Source organism: Mytilus californianus, unplaced genomic scaffold (genome assembly GCF_021869535.1).
Source record: "Mytilus californianus isolate M0D057914Y unplaced genomic scaffold, xbMytCali1.0.p SCAF_47, whole genome shotgun sequence".
In the NCBI taxonomy this organism is placed as follows: domain Eukaryota; kingdom Metazoa; phylum Mollusca; class Bivalvia; order Mytilida; family Mytilidae; genus Mytilus; species Mytilus californianus.
The window spans coordinates 1,213,167-1,232,832 of NW_026262698.1; the positions used below are offsets into that span (position 1 = coordinate 1,213,167).

Consider the following 19,666-nt stretch of genomic DNA (forward strand, 5'->3'; position numbering starts at 1 on the left):
AAAAAAGTTGCATCTTTAAATAGAAAATAAATAAAAAAATCAAAGTGTGCATTATATTTTGTGTAATTTTCAATAATTAACAATTTTGTGGTATTCATTAATGAAAGTTTTAAGTATTGTGAACTGTGAAGCTGGGTTAAAAATTGACCCATCGACTCTGATTAAACTAATAACATTGCTGTCTTAATAATTTATACACTTTACGAAAACTGAAAACACAGATTAAAGAACAGCAACAAACTTGTGAACATGTGTAGGATAAATAATTTCAGACATGATTATATACAGTGTAGCTTTAAGAATAGAAAGTCCTAAGGCCATCCTTAATAGTTATCAAAGGTACCAGGTTAATAATTTAATACGCCAGACGCGCGTTTCGTCTACATAAAACTCATCAGTGACGCTCAGATCAAAATAGTTATAAAGCCAAACAAGTACAAAATTGAAGAGCATTGAGCACCCAAAATTCCAAAAAGTTGTGCCAAATAAATAAGAAATTTTTTGTTTGATGTTGCCTACCCATGCCTTGTGGGGTTGGGTAGGTAGGTAGGGATTTTTTTTACTTTTTTGCCAACATTATAAGTTACATGTTTTATACAACAAAACAACATTAGAGCAGGAAAAGAAAAGAAAATTTGTGTCTTAAAATTGTTCGGGTAGGCTGCTTTTTAGGTGGGTAGGTAGGCAACAAACAATTCTTATTTTATTTTTGGCCTAACAGTCTTTGATATTCAGCATCATTACTGGATATTGTTAATTTGTGATAAAATTGTTTTCAGAGTTGAATGAGATCAAAGAACTAATAACTGAAGCTGATGAGAAGAGATATCCAGAATCAGAACTACTACAAAATTTGATTAATACTGTCAGTGAGGCAGACAAATGTGCCAGTGTAGCTAACCAGTTAGTCACCAAAAAAGTTAGAACTAGGTCAGTATATATCAATTCTACTGTAACTAGCATGTTAGGGTATGTCATCACTAACTAATCAATTAATCTTTATTCTTTCTCTGCATGATGATAAAAAATTTCATTGTCACAACAATTCAAAACAGTGTGTCAACTGATTCATTAGAAAAAGTTTAACATCAAAGTCCAAATAACTATATTAATCTCTTGCATATTAAAAATACTATATTTTTGTCATTCATTTTAATCAGAGTGGTAAATGTAAGTTAAAAATAACAGAACTTTGTCCATACTGCTCTTCATTAATTTTTCTTGATTGTTAAATGTTTATTTTTTTAAATTTCAGAAATCGTCAGTCAAATGAAGGAAAATATATAGCCAAGCTTAGTCTGGATGAATTGAATTGTTTCTATGAGCAAATTGCTAACTTGCCATGCATTATTAAAGAGGCTAGACTGGTCAAGGTGAATACAACATACATTGATATTACTTGGAAATGAATTAATAAAAATATCAAAAATGAAATGATGAAAATATTTAAATCATATGAAGTGTGTACAAAAGCCCAATTTTAGGACTTAAATTTTCATTTATAGTATATATTTATATGTTAGGTCACCTTAATTCAATCAAGGAACTGTTATCTTGACCGGCATTTCGTAATAAAAAGGAAACCAGTCAAGGACAAAATGCAGTCATACTTCTTGGTATTTTTTGTTTTATATATAAATAAATAAAATATGAAAATGTTGCTATCTATGAAGAGTGACCATTGTTTAGTGGCTGCTTGTCTTTTTATTATGATAGCTAAATCAATACAACATAATCAAGCCGTGACAGACTTTCTTATAGCTGCATGGTTCAAATTGCTTGTAACAACGAATTTAAAATACATTATTCATATGAACAGCATAGTTTATCCAGCAATAAGTTTCCAAATTTGAGAAAATTGGTCGGAAAACCCAAATGTTAAATGAAGATAAGGACAATTTCAAAACTTATTCCTGCTAGGAAATATTGAAAATTTGATATAAACCTTTTCATTTAGGATCTAAAGCTGCAAAAAAATATTTCTACAGCTGGTGCTTTTTTGTTTAGAATTTCCTCAGGGTTTCCCAGTTGAGAAATTATTGGAAACCTTTATGTTTTCAAATTTGTAATGTGTTTATAAATCCAAAATCATTTCTAAATTCTAACCTTTCATGATCCTATATGTACAATACACATTAATATGCTTCTATTCTTTACTACAGGAATTACTTGATCAAGTGATAAACTTCCAGAAAGAAGCGCAGGATGCTCTGAATGCAGAAACTCCTGACTCAGAAAAACTTGAGCAGTTAATTGAGTTCAGTGCCACTATGGATGTAGACTTGGTGGAAATTCCCAGGCTTAAACAGGTATGACAAAGGAGAAGATATTGGTGTACTAAGTGTCATTAGCAATTACAGTGAACACTTACAAATAAGTCTTCAAATTTTCCTTTGGCTTTAAATTTCAATACATTAATCTGATTGTCCTACTTTTCCCCACCCAAGCTTTATTTATGTGTATGATAAACATATAAATCAATTTTGATAACTTATTTTAGCATTTAAAAATCTTCAAATTCCATATATTAAACCCAGCATTTAAAAAGTTGATTTTAGGGCAAAGTTTAATTTGAAAGTAACAATAAAAAAAGCAGCTCGAAGTTGGGCTAATATTGTGTTTTATACTTGACACAAACTAGTACAATTTTAAAATTATTTTCTTGCAACTGGTCAATTATATTTTAATTTAAAAATGCTCAGGTGGTTTAGAAACATATGAATCTATGGTAAAGTTACTTGAAAGCAAGATTCATTTTGAAGCCCACCAAAAAAGATTTAATCTTTCTAGACAAAATTCAAAGAGAACTGATCATTTGCAAGAAAATAGGTAATACCATTTATATAATTTTTAGTGTAAAATTCCATGAAATAAAGGTATCTCAATAATTTTTATTACTTGACCTGTCTTACTTAACAGGTTCTACAGCAAGCCAGATGGTTAGATGAGGTGAGGGAGACAATGAGGGAACCTCTGAATGTGACATTAGATGTAATGAGAAAGTTAATGGACTCTGGTGTAGGTCTGGCTCCTCATCCTGCAGTGGAGAAGGCTATGGCTGAGCTACAAGAACTGTTGACTGTCAGTGAAAGGTGGGAAGAAAAGGCCAGGATATGTCTCCAAGCTAGGTAAGAACTAGTATCAGTTATGAAGACATAACAAATTAATGAGCATTAAATTAAAAATGAGAACTTTAAGAATCTTTTGGCTATGAAGGTGACCAATAAAAATATATATTTGAGAAATGTTTAATTTAGATTTTTGGAAATTTTAGATTTGAAAATTAATTATTGTTAAATTCCAGACCCCGACATGTGATGGCAACACTTGAAGCTATTATAAAGGAAGCAGAGGGCATCCCTGCCTACCTCCCAAATGTTACAGCATTAAAAGATGCCCTACGCAAAGCTAAGGAATGGACAAATAAAGTGGAAACTGTTCAGGTGAGTTTATGTATAAGACATACCTTCTATTGGAACACTTTTTGGTACATATAAAAATACAAAATCCTTGAAATAACTGAGTTTCTGTGGTGTGGATCATTCATATCACTGGATTGGATATTTGCAGCAGGAAATATTACCTACATGTATATAATGTTTGTTTTTTTTTTCAGACAGTATTACCTTTGTTGTATATGACAATGTAATTTTGCGTGCTGTCTATAAAGAGTAACCATTATTAATTGATGGGTGCCTTTGTTTTTATTATGATAGCTAAATCAATGCAACATAATCAAGCCATGACAGAATGTCTCATAGCTGCATGGTTCAAATTGTTTGTCACATCAGGTTATATGTGCATCATGTACTAACTTTTAGTTGCTTTCATTCAAAGAAGAATAAAGTCTGCATCAAATTGATCTTGCCAAATTGCCTTTTGTTATGTTTACTTTGAAAGAATCTGACATTTTTTGCATTTCAAGATTGATTCTTTATTTATTAAAAATTATGACTTTAAATCATACTTTTAACAATATGCTTAAATTATTGGATCATGCTATGCATGCATGTTAAGCAAATTTATGTAAAGTATTGGTGAACATTGTCACATATTACGTTAGCCTACATGGGATATATATATGTACTTATATGCTACCGATCAAAATACTTAATACATCAAACTTGGTTATGGGATTGGAAACATACATTATAAAACATAAAGGAATAATGTAAATACATGTATAAGACAGATAATTGTTTGGAAATTAAATGACTTTTCATTCATGACAGGATTTATGTTAACATATTAAATTTGTTTTTTCTATGGTCTTTCTCCCTTTACTCTAATTCTTGAAATCTTCTCAGATGGGGACAACTTTACCTTGTATTGTCGAGTCGACTCCAAAATATGTGACAACTTTTCCTAGTATTGTTGAGTCGACTAGAAACTTTCAGTTTCAACCAAAATATGTAAGTCTAAAGAATAAACAATTTAGGATTAATATCGTATGTATGTAACTGTTCCCTTTGCAGAGTTATATCCCACTAGCACCTATACAAATATCAAGTAAATAAATGTCTTTGTCAGGAGTACTGGATTGCTCATTTTTTCATAGTTTTTCAAAAATATAAATCTGAGAATGACCTCAGTATATCTGATTTCTTTCAGTAGTATAGCAGAAGGTCACTTTGTGCTAAATTTCAGTCTTATAAAATTTTTATATTAAAACTAATTTTACTTAAACGCCAAATATCTCCTGCTCACGTTTTTGTACAGCATCTAGAATTAAGCTATCCCAAAAGTGTCCCCATAGGTACTGCTATGGGTTGCACAAAATTCGTTGTCGTTTAGGAAACAGTCAAAATCTTGTATTTCCAAATCCAAATCTTGTTACTTCATCATACAATAAAAACTCCTGTATTTCCAAATCCAAATCTTGTTACTTCATCAAACAATAAAAACTATCAAATTTCCGTTAAATTAATATTAGATATACTTTGTTTAATGGCAAATTATCACCAAAGACATAACAGGACATTGTTTCCCCTGTTGGACCCTGAAATAAAAAGAAACTTTGTCTTGCTAAATAGGTAAGAACATGACTTATCTTACCTCTTATACATTTCTAGGAATATCATTGGTTATAAGCTATGGGGTTAGTAGGCATGGCTTATTTTGATGCACTGTTAGTAGTGGTGTTACATCCCCTTTATAAAAAAAACAACACAGCGTTAAGGAAAAGTCTGAAACGTTTCAACAAACGAAGAAATTAATGATGAACAATTGAAATAAATGCAGAAAACAAATTAAAGCTAACAAATTGTTATTGTTGGCATTTGTTTTTGTATAGACCAATGGAAGTAGGTTTTTTATATTGAAGACTTGATCACTTTGATAGACCACTAGTCTAAATGCCACATGTTAAGATAGTCAGTAAGATAAATTCGTTACATAATGTGCTAGTGACCTAATATGAAATATATGGGATCAATAAATTCCATATATATATCATATTAGGTCACTACCACACTATGTAACTAATAATATCCATGTTACTTGTAAACTTAGAACCAACTGTTATGTGTATTAAAAGAAGAAATCCACTCCAACAATGAGAAGTCTGACTTGTATAAAATTACCATGCATCATCCACATGTGACCAAGTCGATCTAACTCATTGGGCAATTTTATACTTAAATGACCCATACCATGAAGTAACTGCAATATATGTTGCAATTGAGCTAAATAATGTGTAGATTAGCTCACACCAGTACATAATTGATCATTACAATATTGTTTTCTCTTTTCAGAATTCTGAATCATATCCTTACCTTGATGTGTTAGAGACCCTTGTTAACAAAGGACGGCCTATCCCAGTTAGACTGGACCAGTTGCCACAAGTTGAATCTCAGGTAGCAGCTGCAAAATCATGGAGGGAGAGAACAGCACGGACATTTCTGAAGAAAAATTCTACATATACCCTGTTAGAGGTAAGAATTATGGTTTAAGTTGAAATTGGCTTATAATATGATGAATGCCATCTGAATGTTTAGCAGGATGGCTTCCAATTGTCCAGGCAGCAGGCTGGGTTTCTGGACAAAAATTATGAGCCATAAGGAATATCTTGACCAAACTTGGCTTAATAATGCCCAAATGCAAGAGAAAGACCCCTTTTGATTTTCGGGTCAGTAGGTCTGTGTTACAGCATGGTTTCTGTTAGTAATCTTTTGAACCCAATGGGATTATGTTGACCCTATTGATTTTGGGGGTATTAGGTCATGGTCACAGCAGCTATTGATAGACTAAAATATGGGCAAAAATTTGGTTTCCTGTTGTTATCTTTTGCAACATATGTCCAACTTTTACCAAACTTGTTTCCATAATCCCTCATCTGAAGTGAAAGACACTATTCATTTTGTAGTCCAAAGGTCAAAGTCCCAACAGTTATTGATAGACTGATATTTAGGCAATATGTTGGTTTCTGGATGTTATTAATTGAACCATATGTGGAACTTTTATCTAACTTGGTTCGCTAAAATTTCCCACCGATAGATGAACTTTAGAAAGTAGAAAGCCATTTTAATTGTTAAAACTCAAAACAGTACCTAAAATAGACCCAACTTTTATGCAACAGGGCATTAAGTGTTACCTTTGACAGTCCTTCCGTCTGTCCCATGTTTCAATTACGCACTCTAACTAAAGTTTTCTTCATCCAAATTTTATGAAACTCATACGCAATGCTAAGAATCGAAACTCACAGATAGAATTCGAATTTGGGCAGTGAATCACTTACATTCTAGAGATATGCCCCTTTATAAAAGGAAAATTGCAAATTTTTAGTTTTCGCACTCTAACTTGAGTTTGTCTCATCCAAATTTTATGAAATTTGTACACAATGTGAAGAAACACAACACCGAGACAGAGTTTAAATTTGGACTGTGAGTTGTGCGCCTTTTTAACTTGAAAATTTCTAAGCTTGAGCGCAGGCGTTCATATCCTCAGACTCATTTTTTTTCTTTTATTGGAAGAGTTTTGTTTCAGGACAATATCTTGAGTCATTAATTGGATATTTTGTGACCTATTAGGGGAAAAGGACCCCTATTGGGTTTTAGGTCAAAGGTCAAGGTTACAGCAGCAATCAACAGACTGAAATTTTGACATTTTTTTTTATAAACTTAAAGCAGACAACATTGTATTCTGTACAGAAATATGTTTCTTCTACTGATATCCATGAAGATCACAACTCAAATTATGCACCCATGATGCTTTTGTAATTTCTTAGAAGTTCATTCGTAATACACCTGTATATATCATGTATATTAAATTGTGAAATTTTAAGTTCAGAAAGTTAAGTTGTTGGTTTTATGAAAAACCAAAAGGGTTGACTATGTAGGATTTAATTATTACACAGCCTTGTCCGTTTGAAATGAAGTGAATGAGATATTTGCCACTGGACATTAAGCAAACAATAATGCTAAATTATGTTTATTATTAAACCATCTAATTATTATATTTATAGGTGTTATCACCAAGGGCAGATGTTGGTGTTTACAGTGGAGCCAAGAATAGAAAGAAGAAAAGAGAGGAGAGAGAAAGAAGGGACAGTGAAAATAATAACAATAATAATAATACAGAGTATAAAGTGGAAGAACAAAGAGATCCTGCTGCAATTGTAAGTTCTAAGTATGAAGTTTTCATGGAATTTTAGCCTGTTCATGAAATAATTGCAGAGGAGGTGTTTGGAGAACCTTTTTTTATCACCACCATGGATCAAATTTTAGCTAATTATGTCCTATTAGTATACATTAATCAATAAAATCATTTCAACTGAATTTGTATGGAAGTGAATTTTTATGACAATATGAGAATCCTTAGGAAAAATCGGGAACTGTAAGTAACTGACTATGATCATTGACATTGGAAAAATTTCCATTTGAAACATACACAAACTTAATCAATGTAATGATCTTGAAATTTGTACATTTAAATTTATAGTGGTATTTTTTTACAATTTTCAGGTGGCAGCTTTTAAAAATGCTGAATACAAAGAATATGAAGCGATGAGAGAATTGCGTCAAATCAACTTGGGGAAACTTAACCAATCTCAATATGAAGTCAAGTATTGTATCTGTAGAAAGGCAGCCGCTGGCTTTATGTTACAATGTGAATTATGTAAAGATTGGTTCCATGGTGAGGAATTTTTTTTATATATATTTACAGCAGAATGCATTGAGTGTGTAGGTAATGGTATAATCTTTGGTTAGCTTGCTTGTTAGGTGAACTGTGAAGTCATTATTAGGTTAGGTATACTACCCTACTTTCGGAGTAGTCTAGTCCTACAGACAGATAGATTGGTTATCGGTCGGACTAGTCTACTCTTAAAGGAGGGTAGTTTACCTAACTTAATAATGACTTCATGGTTCAGCTAAAAATAGAAAATGAAAGGATATGGAGTAAATGTACATGGGACAAAATCGCACACAATACATAGTAAAAATAAATAATTTATCAATGAATAGGGCTTTTATTCCTGTTCTTCATCTTGACAGTTGATGTAGGGTCTTCAACATTGAACGAATCATTCATACCCTACACGGTCAAGACGGCCCCTAGCGTTGACTTAAGCGGTACTATTGATAAAAATAAACCACAGTTCACCTTGCTCCCCACCCGCCTCGGAGTGCCAACTTGTGCGACGCTTGTGATCAGCAAGCTAACCAAAGATATTACCTTTACCTACACACTCAATGCATTCTGCTGTAATGTTTACTGTCTTGCAGTTTTTACTGTCATTTGATGTTCACCTGTTTTATTTATCAAAGTTTTATACGAAAATTATGTTCTATTGAAACAGCTTTTTAAGGTTACTTTTTGTACACTTTATATTTTTAAAGAAACTGTAAAATAGCAAAAAATAAAATTACCTGTCTGTCACTATTATCTCATTTGAAATTTTTATTGAAGTTTGCTTGTTACATATCAAAATGAATTTAATTTGCCAACTTTATCAAGCAGTTTTACAAGGTTCTTGTATTGTGATTTTTCTAAAAAAAAAAAAGTTTATATAAGTCAATTATGCATTTTAACATAAGCATGAAATAATGTGTGTTTCCCTGTTTAATTCAAGGAAACTTAAAAAATTGCTCCTGAAATAGGTTCCACAATTGTTGCCACACATTTACAGAAAAATCACTTTCCAAAGTTAGTAAAAGTTTGGCAATGTCTACCACAAAAATCCAAATGTAGTGTTTAGAAAGCTGTTAATTTCTGACATATTTGTCCTCTGTATTTTAATGTACAGATCATCTTTGCAGTGATAACATGATTATTTTTTAATTTGCAGGAACATGTGTACCATTACCTAAATCAGCAAATATCAAGAACAAATCAGCTCAAGCTGCAGCAGTGCAGGCAGCTAAAGATCTCAAATTCCTCTGTCCATTGTGTTTACGTTCTCGGAGACCGAGACTAGAGACAATTCTGTCATTGCTTGTGTCCTTACAAAAACTTCCCGTTCGATTACCTGAGGGTGAAGCATTACAATGTTTGACTGAACGCAGCATGGCATGGCAGGACAGAGCTAGACAAGCCTTAACCACAAGTGAACTAGCTTCAGCTCTTGCAAAACTCAGTGTGTTGAGTCAAAAGATAGTGGAACAGGCCGCCAGGGAAAAAACTGAAAAAATAATAAATGCTGAACTTCTTAAAGCTGCAAATAACCCTGAACTCCAAGGTCACCTAGCAAGTGTAACACAAAGTGCATTTGGTGGTTCAATAAACTCAGTGAAAAACTCAGATTCCGGATTCAATCTTGACTCGGATAACCCTTTCTCAATTCCATTGTCCCCACCATCTTTGTCACAGAATTCAGATGATATTCAGATGGAAGTAGAAATTGTCAGTTCTAGTAACCATACAGGCATGTCAGAACATGCTTATTCCTCAGCATCTAAATCTAGTGCTAGTAAGTGTATTTCTTTCCCTCATAATTTAAGCAGTTTATTTTCCGCTTTTTTTTTTTTTAACCTGGTAAGCTGAAGTAAAGAAAGCTATTAAATTATGAGATAACAGCACAATGACTTGACTGTGTGGGTAAATGTAATTTCTTTGGTAAGGTTGCTTGCTAGCTGAACCAGGAAATCATTATAAGTTAAGGTACTACCTTCCTTTGGACAGAGTCAATTATTATAGTTAAGTAGAGAACCAACCAAAAGTAAGGACAGTGCATAAATATTGTGAAACCAGTTTAGAAATATGTTTTAATCTAAATTTAATATATAGTGTCAATTGTGTGTTTGATTTATAAATTTCATTTTATCCTTTTATAAAAGAAACTGAAGAAAGCCAGTGGATGAAACATCTTAAAAATGGTTTATTTACTACAATAATTTCATTTTAATCAAAATAATATGATACCATTTTTACAATTGCATGGTGAGAGGAACATTTAAAACATTTATTTTCACACCTTCTGTAGCACTCTTCCAAAAAAAAATACCCATCAAAATCAAAGATAATAATATCTTTATTATATATAAGAACATGTATAATAAGGATATGAAAAGTTCTTTTTAAGTCGATTAAAGCATAATGTTCTATAGTATTACACATGTGAACAATCTAGTTGTAAATGAACAGAGGTAGTTGATTGAAATGAGATTGACAAATCAAACACACCTACAACCTGAAAACATTTTTTTGAACTGACTTGTAAAACTGGTTTCACAATATTTATATACTGTTCCTACTTTTGACTGCTAGTCTGGTTCCCTGCTTAACTATTGACTTCACCCAAAAGAAGGTTGTACCTTCGCTAATAATGATTTCATGGTTCAGCTAGCAAGCAAGCTAACCAAAGATACTACCTTTACCTACATGTACACACTCAAGTCAATGTGCTGTAAGACGGATACATTTTAACATTTCTAATAGTAGTTTGTAACAGTTGAAAGCTTAACTTTTATGATAAGTTTCTTCGTGTGCCATTTCTACCATATATTCCTAGATCTATGTTTTACTGCAGTTATCTTCAACAAAATTAATGTTTCTATCTTTTTTTTCTCAGGTCAAACAGATTCCCCACGAAAACATCCCAGAAAATCACCATTAATAGCCAGATCTGCAGAAGCACCAGTCCTGGAGTTGTCAGAGTCTGCCAAACATCAACTTGAAGAATTGATGATGGAAGGAGATATGTTAGAAGTGTCTCTGGATGAAACTCAGCATATCTGGAGAATACTTCAAGCCTGCCAACCTAGAACTGATGGAAAATTCTTGGATCTTGAGGTAAAGTCCTGTTTGAATTTTACCTGAAGTTTCTTGCCTTGCCGAATTACTTAACATTTAACCAAACTACAACAAAAAAATAAGTTTGGCAAGTAAAGCTGGATTATGTCAGTATACTATGATGACAATTTGGGTGACTTCTTTGTTACCTGAATGTTAAGAAATGAATGGTTGTGAAATGATTAGCAGTTATATTTACAATCTACAAGTTAAAAAAGAATTCTAGTGATTTTAAACTTTTTAGACTGTTACGATAATATATCATCAGTACTTTCTGTACATACATTACCCTTGTGGTAATCTTTTGGTACATAGCATAAAAATATCTGATGATCTGTAGTAAAAACACACTAATCAATAATGTTTAGCACACATTGGTAGTCGATTGTTTTAAGTAGTCTGTATGTAGTGTGAAAATAATTTGTAGAAAAAAATAAAACATACTATCAAGCCAAATGTTGCAGGATTTTCATTATTGTAAATTCAGAAATTAAAGCGAGGTTTTTATTAATGCGAATAATGCAACTGGGTGAGTATCGCAATAAGAGGAACTTGCATTCTAATAACTGATACATAGATCTCTATGTAGATTTTTCTGAAATCGCAATGATTGAACTCACATTTTTGTCCATGTTTGAACAATTGCAGTAAATGCAAGCAATAATTTCTGAATTTTCAGTATTTGAGGATGTTATTCATACAGGGACAATTGCAAATAAAATGTTTTTATGCCCCAAATTAAAATGTTAGTGGCCATATTGTTTTCCCAATGTCCTTCTTTTCATCAGTTAATTTCACATAATGTTCATGGTTTGTTCTGCTATCTCTTTCTGTAGTATTCAGGCTATAACTTTTATATTATTCAGGATGTGAGTACATGTACTAAAGGTGTACATATTATCAGAATTTTCATTTTCTTTAAATTTTGCTTAATTATTCAAGTCATCATTGTTTCATTAAAACGTTTAAAAAAATGATATATGTCTGATTTGATGGAGACATAATTAATTTAAGCTTTGCTATTGGTTATTTCTCATTGTTTAACTCTCCATGGCCAGGTCTGTTGAAAACAAGGAACCAGAAAATATTATTGGATTGAAAGTGATTGATTTTAATATATTTTATAGGAACACGAATCTCTTATTTCTAAGGATCCAATTGACAAAGAAAAACTTGTTGTCAAAATCAAAAAGGAAAAAGCAGATGATCCAGAAAAGAAGAAAAAGAAAAGGAAAAAGATCGATGAGGGAGGGGATGCATCTAAACCAAAGAAAATCAAAGATCCAAATAAAGTCAAAATGAAGGTTAAGATCAAGAAAGAACCAAGCAAAGATAAACTACCTGTCATTAAACAAGAAGATATAGCTGATTTTGGTATGTATATTTCTAAAAGTCGTTTCTACAGATTAGTATTTTTTTATGAAACTGAGAAAAGTGTGGATTGAAGCCATAGATTGAGGTTAATATGGGTTCTATAAGTTCGACCATTTAGAAATATGTAGGACTCGAATCCATGGTGGGTTCCAGATTTCATATCTATGGTAAATATGACGTCATGCCATCCAAAATTTATGGCAGATTTTTTAGAATCCAAATCTATATAAGAATAAGAAGATGTGGTATGATTGCCAATGAGACAATTCTCCACAAGAGACAAATGACACAGAAATAAACCACTATAGGTCACCGTACGGCCTTCAACAATAAGCAAAACCTATACCGCATAGTCAGCTACATGTATAAAAGGCCCCAAAATGACAAAAGTAAAGCAATTCAAACGAGAAAACTAATGGCCTAATTGATGTACAAAGTAATGAACGATAAACAAATATGATAGGCTGAAACAAACGACAACCACTGAATTACAGGCTCCTGACAGGACAGGCACATACAGAATGTGACGGGGTTGAACGTGTTAGCGGGCGCCCAACCTTTCCCCTTACCAGGACAGAAGTGTAACAGTGCATTTTTTGAGTTTCCTAATCTATAATGGTGGATTTTTTTAGTTTCCAAATCAATGGTGGATTTTTTTAGTTTCCAAATCTATGGCAGATTTTCTGCAAATAGAGGACAAGTCAATACATATCTGATCAATGACTTGCTTTAAACAAGTGGATTATTTCTCATAACAAAACCGTCACCTGGAATGGCATTTGAATCTATATTTTCTGTCATCGTTAGCAGCTTCATAGTTTAATAATAGTTTAAAATTACGTAATTTCAAAATCTGTCATAGATTTGGAGAAAACAAAAAACTGCCCTAGATTTATGATTTGTATGTCTTATCTGGCATTTTTGACTTAATATCTGCCATAGATCAGGAACCTACCATAGATTTGAGTCCTAAATATATATATATGTGTAATTGTTGTATTGCATGATAAGTAATGAAAGTGTATAACAGTTAGTAGTAGTAATTGCTAGAATGAAACTGACACAGAGTCAATATGATTTAAATCAAACAGTATAAGGATCAAAAGAATGTCATCTGAAAGAATGATGCAATGAAACAAATTATTATGTAATAATTTCCAATTTAAGTTTTTTTCATAAGCCAGAGATTTGGAAAAAAAAAACTTTTATATGTTTAATAAATAACAAATACAAATAAGCATTATCTTTTTGCATAATGAAGATTGTGGAAATTGATTGCATTGTCATATAGGCATTGTATCTGTTCTTTATTTTGAGTTTACAGATAAAATTTACCAGTTAGCAGATATAAAACAAGGTTTGAAGACCTGATGGCATTGATCCACACACCTTCTATAAAACTATATATTTGAATATTCCAACATCTAAGAAGGCATTGCTGAATTAAATCAAGTGGTGATTTTATAAGTTCTATGCACATAGCCGTTTGATAGTATTACAATAATATTTATAGAATGTTATAATTATGTATGACAAAGGTTGCACTGAATATCTCTGTTTAAATTGTTATATTTTTTTTTAACAGTACCATTATCAGGAGATACAGCTGCTGATGTGGAGCAAATCAAGAAGACTGTAGAGACATTTGATAAAAATAAGAAAATAGCTGATAAACCAAAGAAAAAGAAAATCAAAAAGAAAGAAGGAGAGGAAAGTACAGAGAAGAAGAAAAGAAAACCAAGGGAAAAGAAAGACAAGAAGAAGATGCTAGTTGATGATAATGAAGATGATGCAGACAATTGTGCTGCCATCAAATGTCTCAAACCTACAGGTATTCAGTGTATTTCAAATTCCATAATTATGCGTCACCTACCATAGTTGGGGCAATGTGTTATCTGGTATTTGTGTCTGCCTGTCAGTTAGTCTGTCCCATATCAGGTTAAACTTTTTGGATAATTTACCATGAAGTTGTGGTCACATCAACTTGAAACTGAATTCACATGATCATTATGATGTTAACTTTTAAAATTATATGCTAAATTACGATTTTTACCCTGTTTTCACAGTAAATTATGATTTTTATCATGTTTTCACAGTTCAATGAACTTTTAGATGTAAATTTTTAACTTAGTACATTCTTAGGTTTTAAGTTTCTGGTAAAGGTAGTTTACCATGAAGTTTTGTTACATCAACTATGAAATTAGTACACATGTGCATTGTGAGGTAAACTTTTAAAGTTTTATACCAAATTCTTATTTTGTCCCCAATCTCAGGGTTGGCTGAACATTGACATGACTGTGCAAGCTGGGGCGATGACACTTATTCTTGTTTTCTTAATTTTTTTATGAAATAAGTTGATAACTTATCAGAGAGAATATTAAACTAAAATTTATGAAATAATGTAAAAATTGATGGACTTGATTAATTTGAATAGAAATTAATATCTCTAGAAAAAATTCATGGCAAAATAGAAAAACAGGCTACTGGCTTAAAAAAACCAAACATCAGTTAATTGATTTTGCATGTTGTTTTGTAGGAGAAGAAGTAAATTGGGTGCAGTGTGATCATTGTGAAGAGTGGTACCATTTATTGTGTGTTGGGTTGGCATCAGAGGAAGTAAAAGAGGATGAGGATTATAAATGTTTTAAGTGTGGTGACCCAACGGAAACCACTATCATACCATCAATGTCCGATATTGTGATCAAACAGGAAGTGCAAGAAGATTTAATGTGTCATGAGAGCATGCCAGACGAGGTTAACTCCTCTATGTTTAGCCAGGCTCTAGCAAATCAACAAGACTTACAGCAGATTGGAAAAGAAGGGGAGGTAATCGAAAATGAGGAAGGTACAGGGGAGGTAAATCCATCAGTAGTGACTGAACAAATTAGTTCAGTGCCTATACCGGATATGTCATGTGATATAGAAACTGAAGTTGTCGCAGAAAATACACCTGATATTTCTGAGGAACTGGAACCACATTGTGACAATGCAATATCAAGTCCGGACTTAGTTCCCCAGTTAAATTCTGTTGAAAATGAAGCTATTATGGAGATGCAAGACATTTCAAGTCAGGATGTTGGACATGATGAATCGTCAGTGGACAGTCAGGATGATAGTCAGCATACAGAAAGTTCAGTGGACATTAGTGAAGAACTTACAAGTGTTGTAGAAACTCCGATGATAGAGACTGAGGTCATGTCTGTTGAAACAGAAGATAGTTGTTCACAGGACACACCAATCATTGACTCTCATAATGAGAACTTTACAGAAGAAACCTCATAGACTGCATACTTCTTGTGATCTCATGTTAATTTTGTATCAAGTGCCACCCTATAGGATGTAAATTTCATGTCTGATTGCCCCCAAAAGCTTAACATTTATTTGTTGTAAATATCAGATGTATGTATTAGTCAGAACATGTTGTGTTTGAAGAAGGTGGGCATTTTTTTTCGCACATTGACATTTTGTGAATACCTCATTTTTAATGATAATTTGTATTTTTGTCTCTCATTTTTTTTTTTTTTTCATTTTTGCCATTTAGAAACTGGAACCAGCATTGTTGATACTTTTGTTAGGTGATTGGTCTTGCCAAGTTCAAAAATATCGTTTAAATTTGCACATTAATTAATCATTATACAGTGAATTTGTTACTTATGGAACTGGCGCATTGTTATTAAACCATTTTTGTCATTTTAATTTATTTTTTTGCAAAATTTTCCAGCATAAATACATTGCAATGTTAAAACTAACTTATTTTGCATTGAAATGTAAACTAGCAATATGTAAATATTTTTTTGTGAAAAAGTACCAATATATTTAGTCAAAAATAATTGTTCACCAAAAATCCTTATCAACATGGTTTACAAAATAACTGGCACTTACTTTCTTCTTTCATACATAATTAAATATAAAAAATGAAATAATACTTTTGAAATTGCTGTTGTTCATTAGAAATAACATGCAAATCTTCATGTTTTAGTATTGGCAGGTAGAACTACTGTAAATTCAGAAATTTTCGTATGCATCTATTGTTGAACAATTAGAAAAATGTGAGATTCATTATTGGGAATTCAAGAAATGCTGCATATAAATAATGCTATCAAATTTATAAGTGAATTTTTAATTTGCAAAACTTAACCCATCACAAATTTTGCAATAATAAAAACATCTTAAATATTCTGAATTTACAGTATCTCTTTGAAGAGGCAAAAAGAGAACTCTGCTATGTTTGTGGACACCCAAATCAAGAAAAAAAATGTCTTTAGCAATTTGCTATGGAACAGTAGATTAACAATTGAGTATACACATTTATTATTAGAATTGACATATCCCTGGGTAAAATCAATTGTTTTCATGTACATGTGAGTACATGTAATCTTTATATTATATTTCTGTAAATTTAAAGTTTATATGTTTACTTTTTTGTTGTTATAAATTATTTTCTGTTTTGTTTTGATTGAAGTTTTATTTAGTGTGATAGATGTTGTTATTTTCAGTTGGTAAAATGTGCTACAGTATTTTGAAATTTAAGATATCAGAAGTTAATGTTGGTGTACAGAAATTAATGTTGGTGTACCCAGATTGTCCATCATATCCAAATTGACAATGGCAGGGAAAATTCTCAAAATATTATGTAACAAATTACAATTATTTGGATGATTTTTGGTATAAACTTTGTTAAAAGGAAATAGTTTTTGGATCACTGAAAGTGTCAAATGACTCTGCTGTGGTGTTTGGGTACTCTGAATAATCTGGTTACACCTACATGTAAGTAGTTTGGCATGGAGCAACAGAAATTCAAATTTTTCAAATAATATTGATTTAAATGGATGGGTTAGAAACATATTTTTGTTGGACAGTGGTAATTCTACTTTTCAATTACTGTGGATTCATTTATTTTCGTGGGTATCAATTTTCGTGGATTGAGGAAAACTTGCATTTTCATGGTTATTTGATTTCATGCTTTTGCCAATCTCTGCATACAAAGCCTATAGAAAATTTGTAATTCGTTGAACATTTGAATTCGTGGTTCAACTGTTTCCACGAAACCCACGATAATTGGTATCCAACGAATAATAATGAATCCACAGTAATCCATGTATTGTTTAACCTAGTAGTTTTATACATGTGTAGGCAGTGGGGCAATGCAAAAAAAATCCTTAATTCCAAGGCATTTGTTAACAAACATTGAAGACTCAAATAATTCTTATGAATAACTTTTACATTTTAATTACACAATGGATGTAGTGAAACCTGTCATCAAAACCAAACTCCTTTGGAATGGAGAATATTATTAGGATTGAGCAGGTGGATTTAAAGGGCTAAAGCTTTGAAATACTAGAATTCTGTCAAAACTACATAAAAATACAACAAACAAAAGGAAAGGAGAGTTAAGGTGGCCGAAGTATCAGCTTTAGTGGAATTTTGATTTTTTTCAATAAAATATTAATATTAAATTATTAATTGGTTCATTCTGTTACATGTATATTGAGTGAAGTATATTTTAAAAATTTATTTTGAAAAAAAAAATACTTTTAATTTCAATTACCAAAAGGGGGCCTTTACCTCTCCTTTATAAGTCTTTTGGGACGTAGATAAAAAATAACATTATGGAAATACTACTAAAAAGAAAAACATCTTATCTGGTATGAGATTCTTCATTATTCATTTCAAAATTATTTTTTAATTTAAATTATTAGTTTTGGAAAAGAACAATGGTAATAGGTATTTTTAAATATTTATATTTTTCATTTAAGAGCAGAATGTTGGATTTTGAATCTATACATGTTATGATAAGACTTGATATTTGAACATAATCTCCTACTTTCTAACACCCTTCTATCTTTTAGTGTGGTAACTTTTTTGTATTGCTAGATAAATTCTCATTTCATACATGACAAAAGATGGTCATTTTATGTTTAAATACTGTTGAAGTAACTTTTATAGACATAACCTTTGATTTTTGACCCCTAATATTCTGAAGAAAGTCCAAATATATCTGTCTTATTACATTTTTGGTCCAGCTGTAGTTGTATCAGTGATTAGTTGTACTCATGCTATGTCCATCTTAAAATTATCTGGGAATGAAAAAATATGTAATATCAATATTTGATACAAATAAAAAATAATTGAAAGATGACAAAATTTTCTTTTATGAAGGAAAAGATAAATTGACTGCTGTACAAAGTTAACCACTAAAGAGAAACTTTATTTAAGAACTTCATATCTGATGAGATAGGTTGTTATTGAATATACATGTACTTATAATGTACTTGACAATTAGCTGTATCAGAATTTAATGCATTATGGGTAATATTTAGAAAAGAGTAAACCAAAAGTTAAATGTCCTAAACAATGGAAATTCAACCAATTCATTTTAGTAAACAAACAATGAAATTACCCATAATCCTTTAGATTCTGAAACAGCCAATTCCTGATAAATATGTGTAGATATGATCATATCATGTATAAACAGTCATTCATCAGTGCTATTTGTCCTCTTAAATAGATTTCATTTTTGTTGAAAAAACAACAGTTGATAATAATAAAGTCAGGTTTGTAAAGTGTTTATGACTTATATTTTATATTGTAAGTTTGAGTTCCCTTTTTAAAACAATTTATTGTTTATGGTTTCATGAAGTTTGTTTCATTCTTCTTTGGTCTTGACTTATGCTGATTGTTTGCTTCATGTCCAGTGGCAAATATTTCATGCATATGAGGAAATCTTAGTTTTGAAAAAAAATATGTTTTTTAAAGTTTTAAAGCTATTGTTCTCCTTCTTTTATTAAAGTATATGAAATTGAACTATTGATAAGATTTTACAGTCATTTAGACATCTTTTATCTGGCATTATGATATCTGATATTAAAAGAAGGGAATCCATTTGGCTGTGCAGGATGTGTGAATATGCAGACCACATCTGGGTAGAATGGAAATGTTCAATCTGAGGCCTTGTGTAGGGAGAATGCCATGCTGTGTGCACAATAATGAACCCTTGTAACAACTCTGAGGATACTTATGTGGCCTATTACTATTCTGTGGCGGCAGCTTAAACTATTTGAAT

At 31.6% G+C, this 19,666-nt stretch overlaps 1 protein-coding gene across 2 annotated transcripts in view; it reads left to right on the top strand.

Annotated features, from left to right (window-relative positions):
* LOC127700060 (lysine-specific demethylase 5A-like) overlaps positions 1 to 19,169 on the top strand; it is a 40,096-nt gene extending 20,927 nt beyond the window's left edge. For both annotated transcript variants that reach the window (XM_052203526.1, XM_052203527.1), the window contains exons 19-31: positions 780 to 930; positions 1,256 to 1,373; positions 2,163 to 2,309; positions 2,920 to 3,128; positions 3,305 to 3,443; positions 5,754 to 5,933; positions 7,463 to 7,615; positions 7,962 to 8,133; positions 9,287 to 9,907; positions 11,009 to 11,229; positions 12,357 to 12,603; positions 14,189 to 14,434; positions 15,140 to 19,169. In XM_052203526.1, coding sequence (XP_052059486.1) covers positions 780 to 930; positions 1,256 to 1,373; positions 2,163 to 2,309; positions 2,920 to 3,128; positions 3,305 to 3,443; positions 5,754 to 5,933; positions 7,463 to 7,615; positions 7,962 to 8,133; positions 9,287 to 9,907; positions 11,009 to 11,229; positions 12,357 to 12,603; positions 14,189 to 14,434; positions 15,140 to 15,885 — 3,350 coding nt within the window. In that variant the 3' untranslated portion in view covers positions 15,886 to 19,169. The remainder of the gene's footprint in view (positions 1 to 779; positions 931 to 1,255; positions 1,374 to 2,162; positions 2,310 to 2,919; positions 3,129 to 3,304; positions 3,444 to 5,753; positions 5,934 to 7,462; positions 7,616 to 7,961; positions 8,134 to 9,286; positions 9,908 to 11,008; positions 11,230 to 12,356; positions 12,604 to 14,188; positions 14,435 to 15,139) is intronic.
* The last annotated feature ends 497 nt before the right edge of the window (positions 19,170 to 19,666 follow it).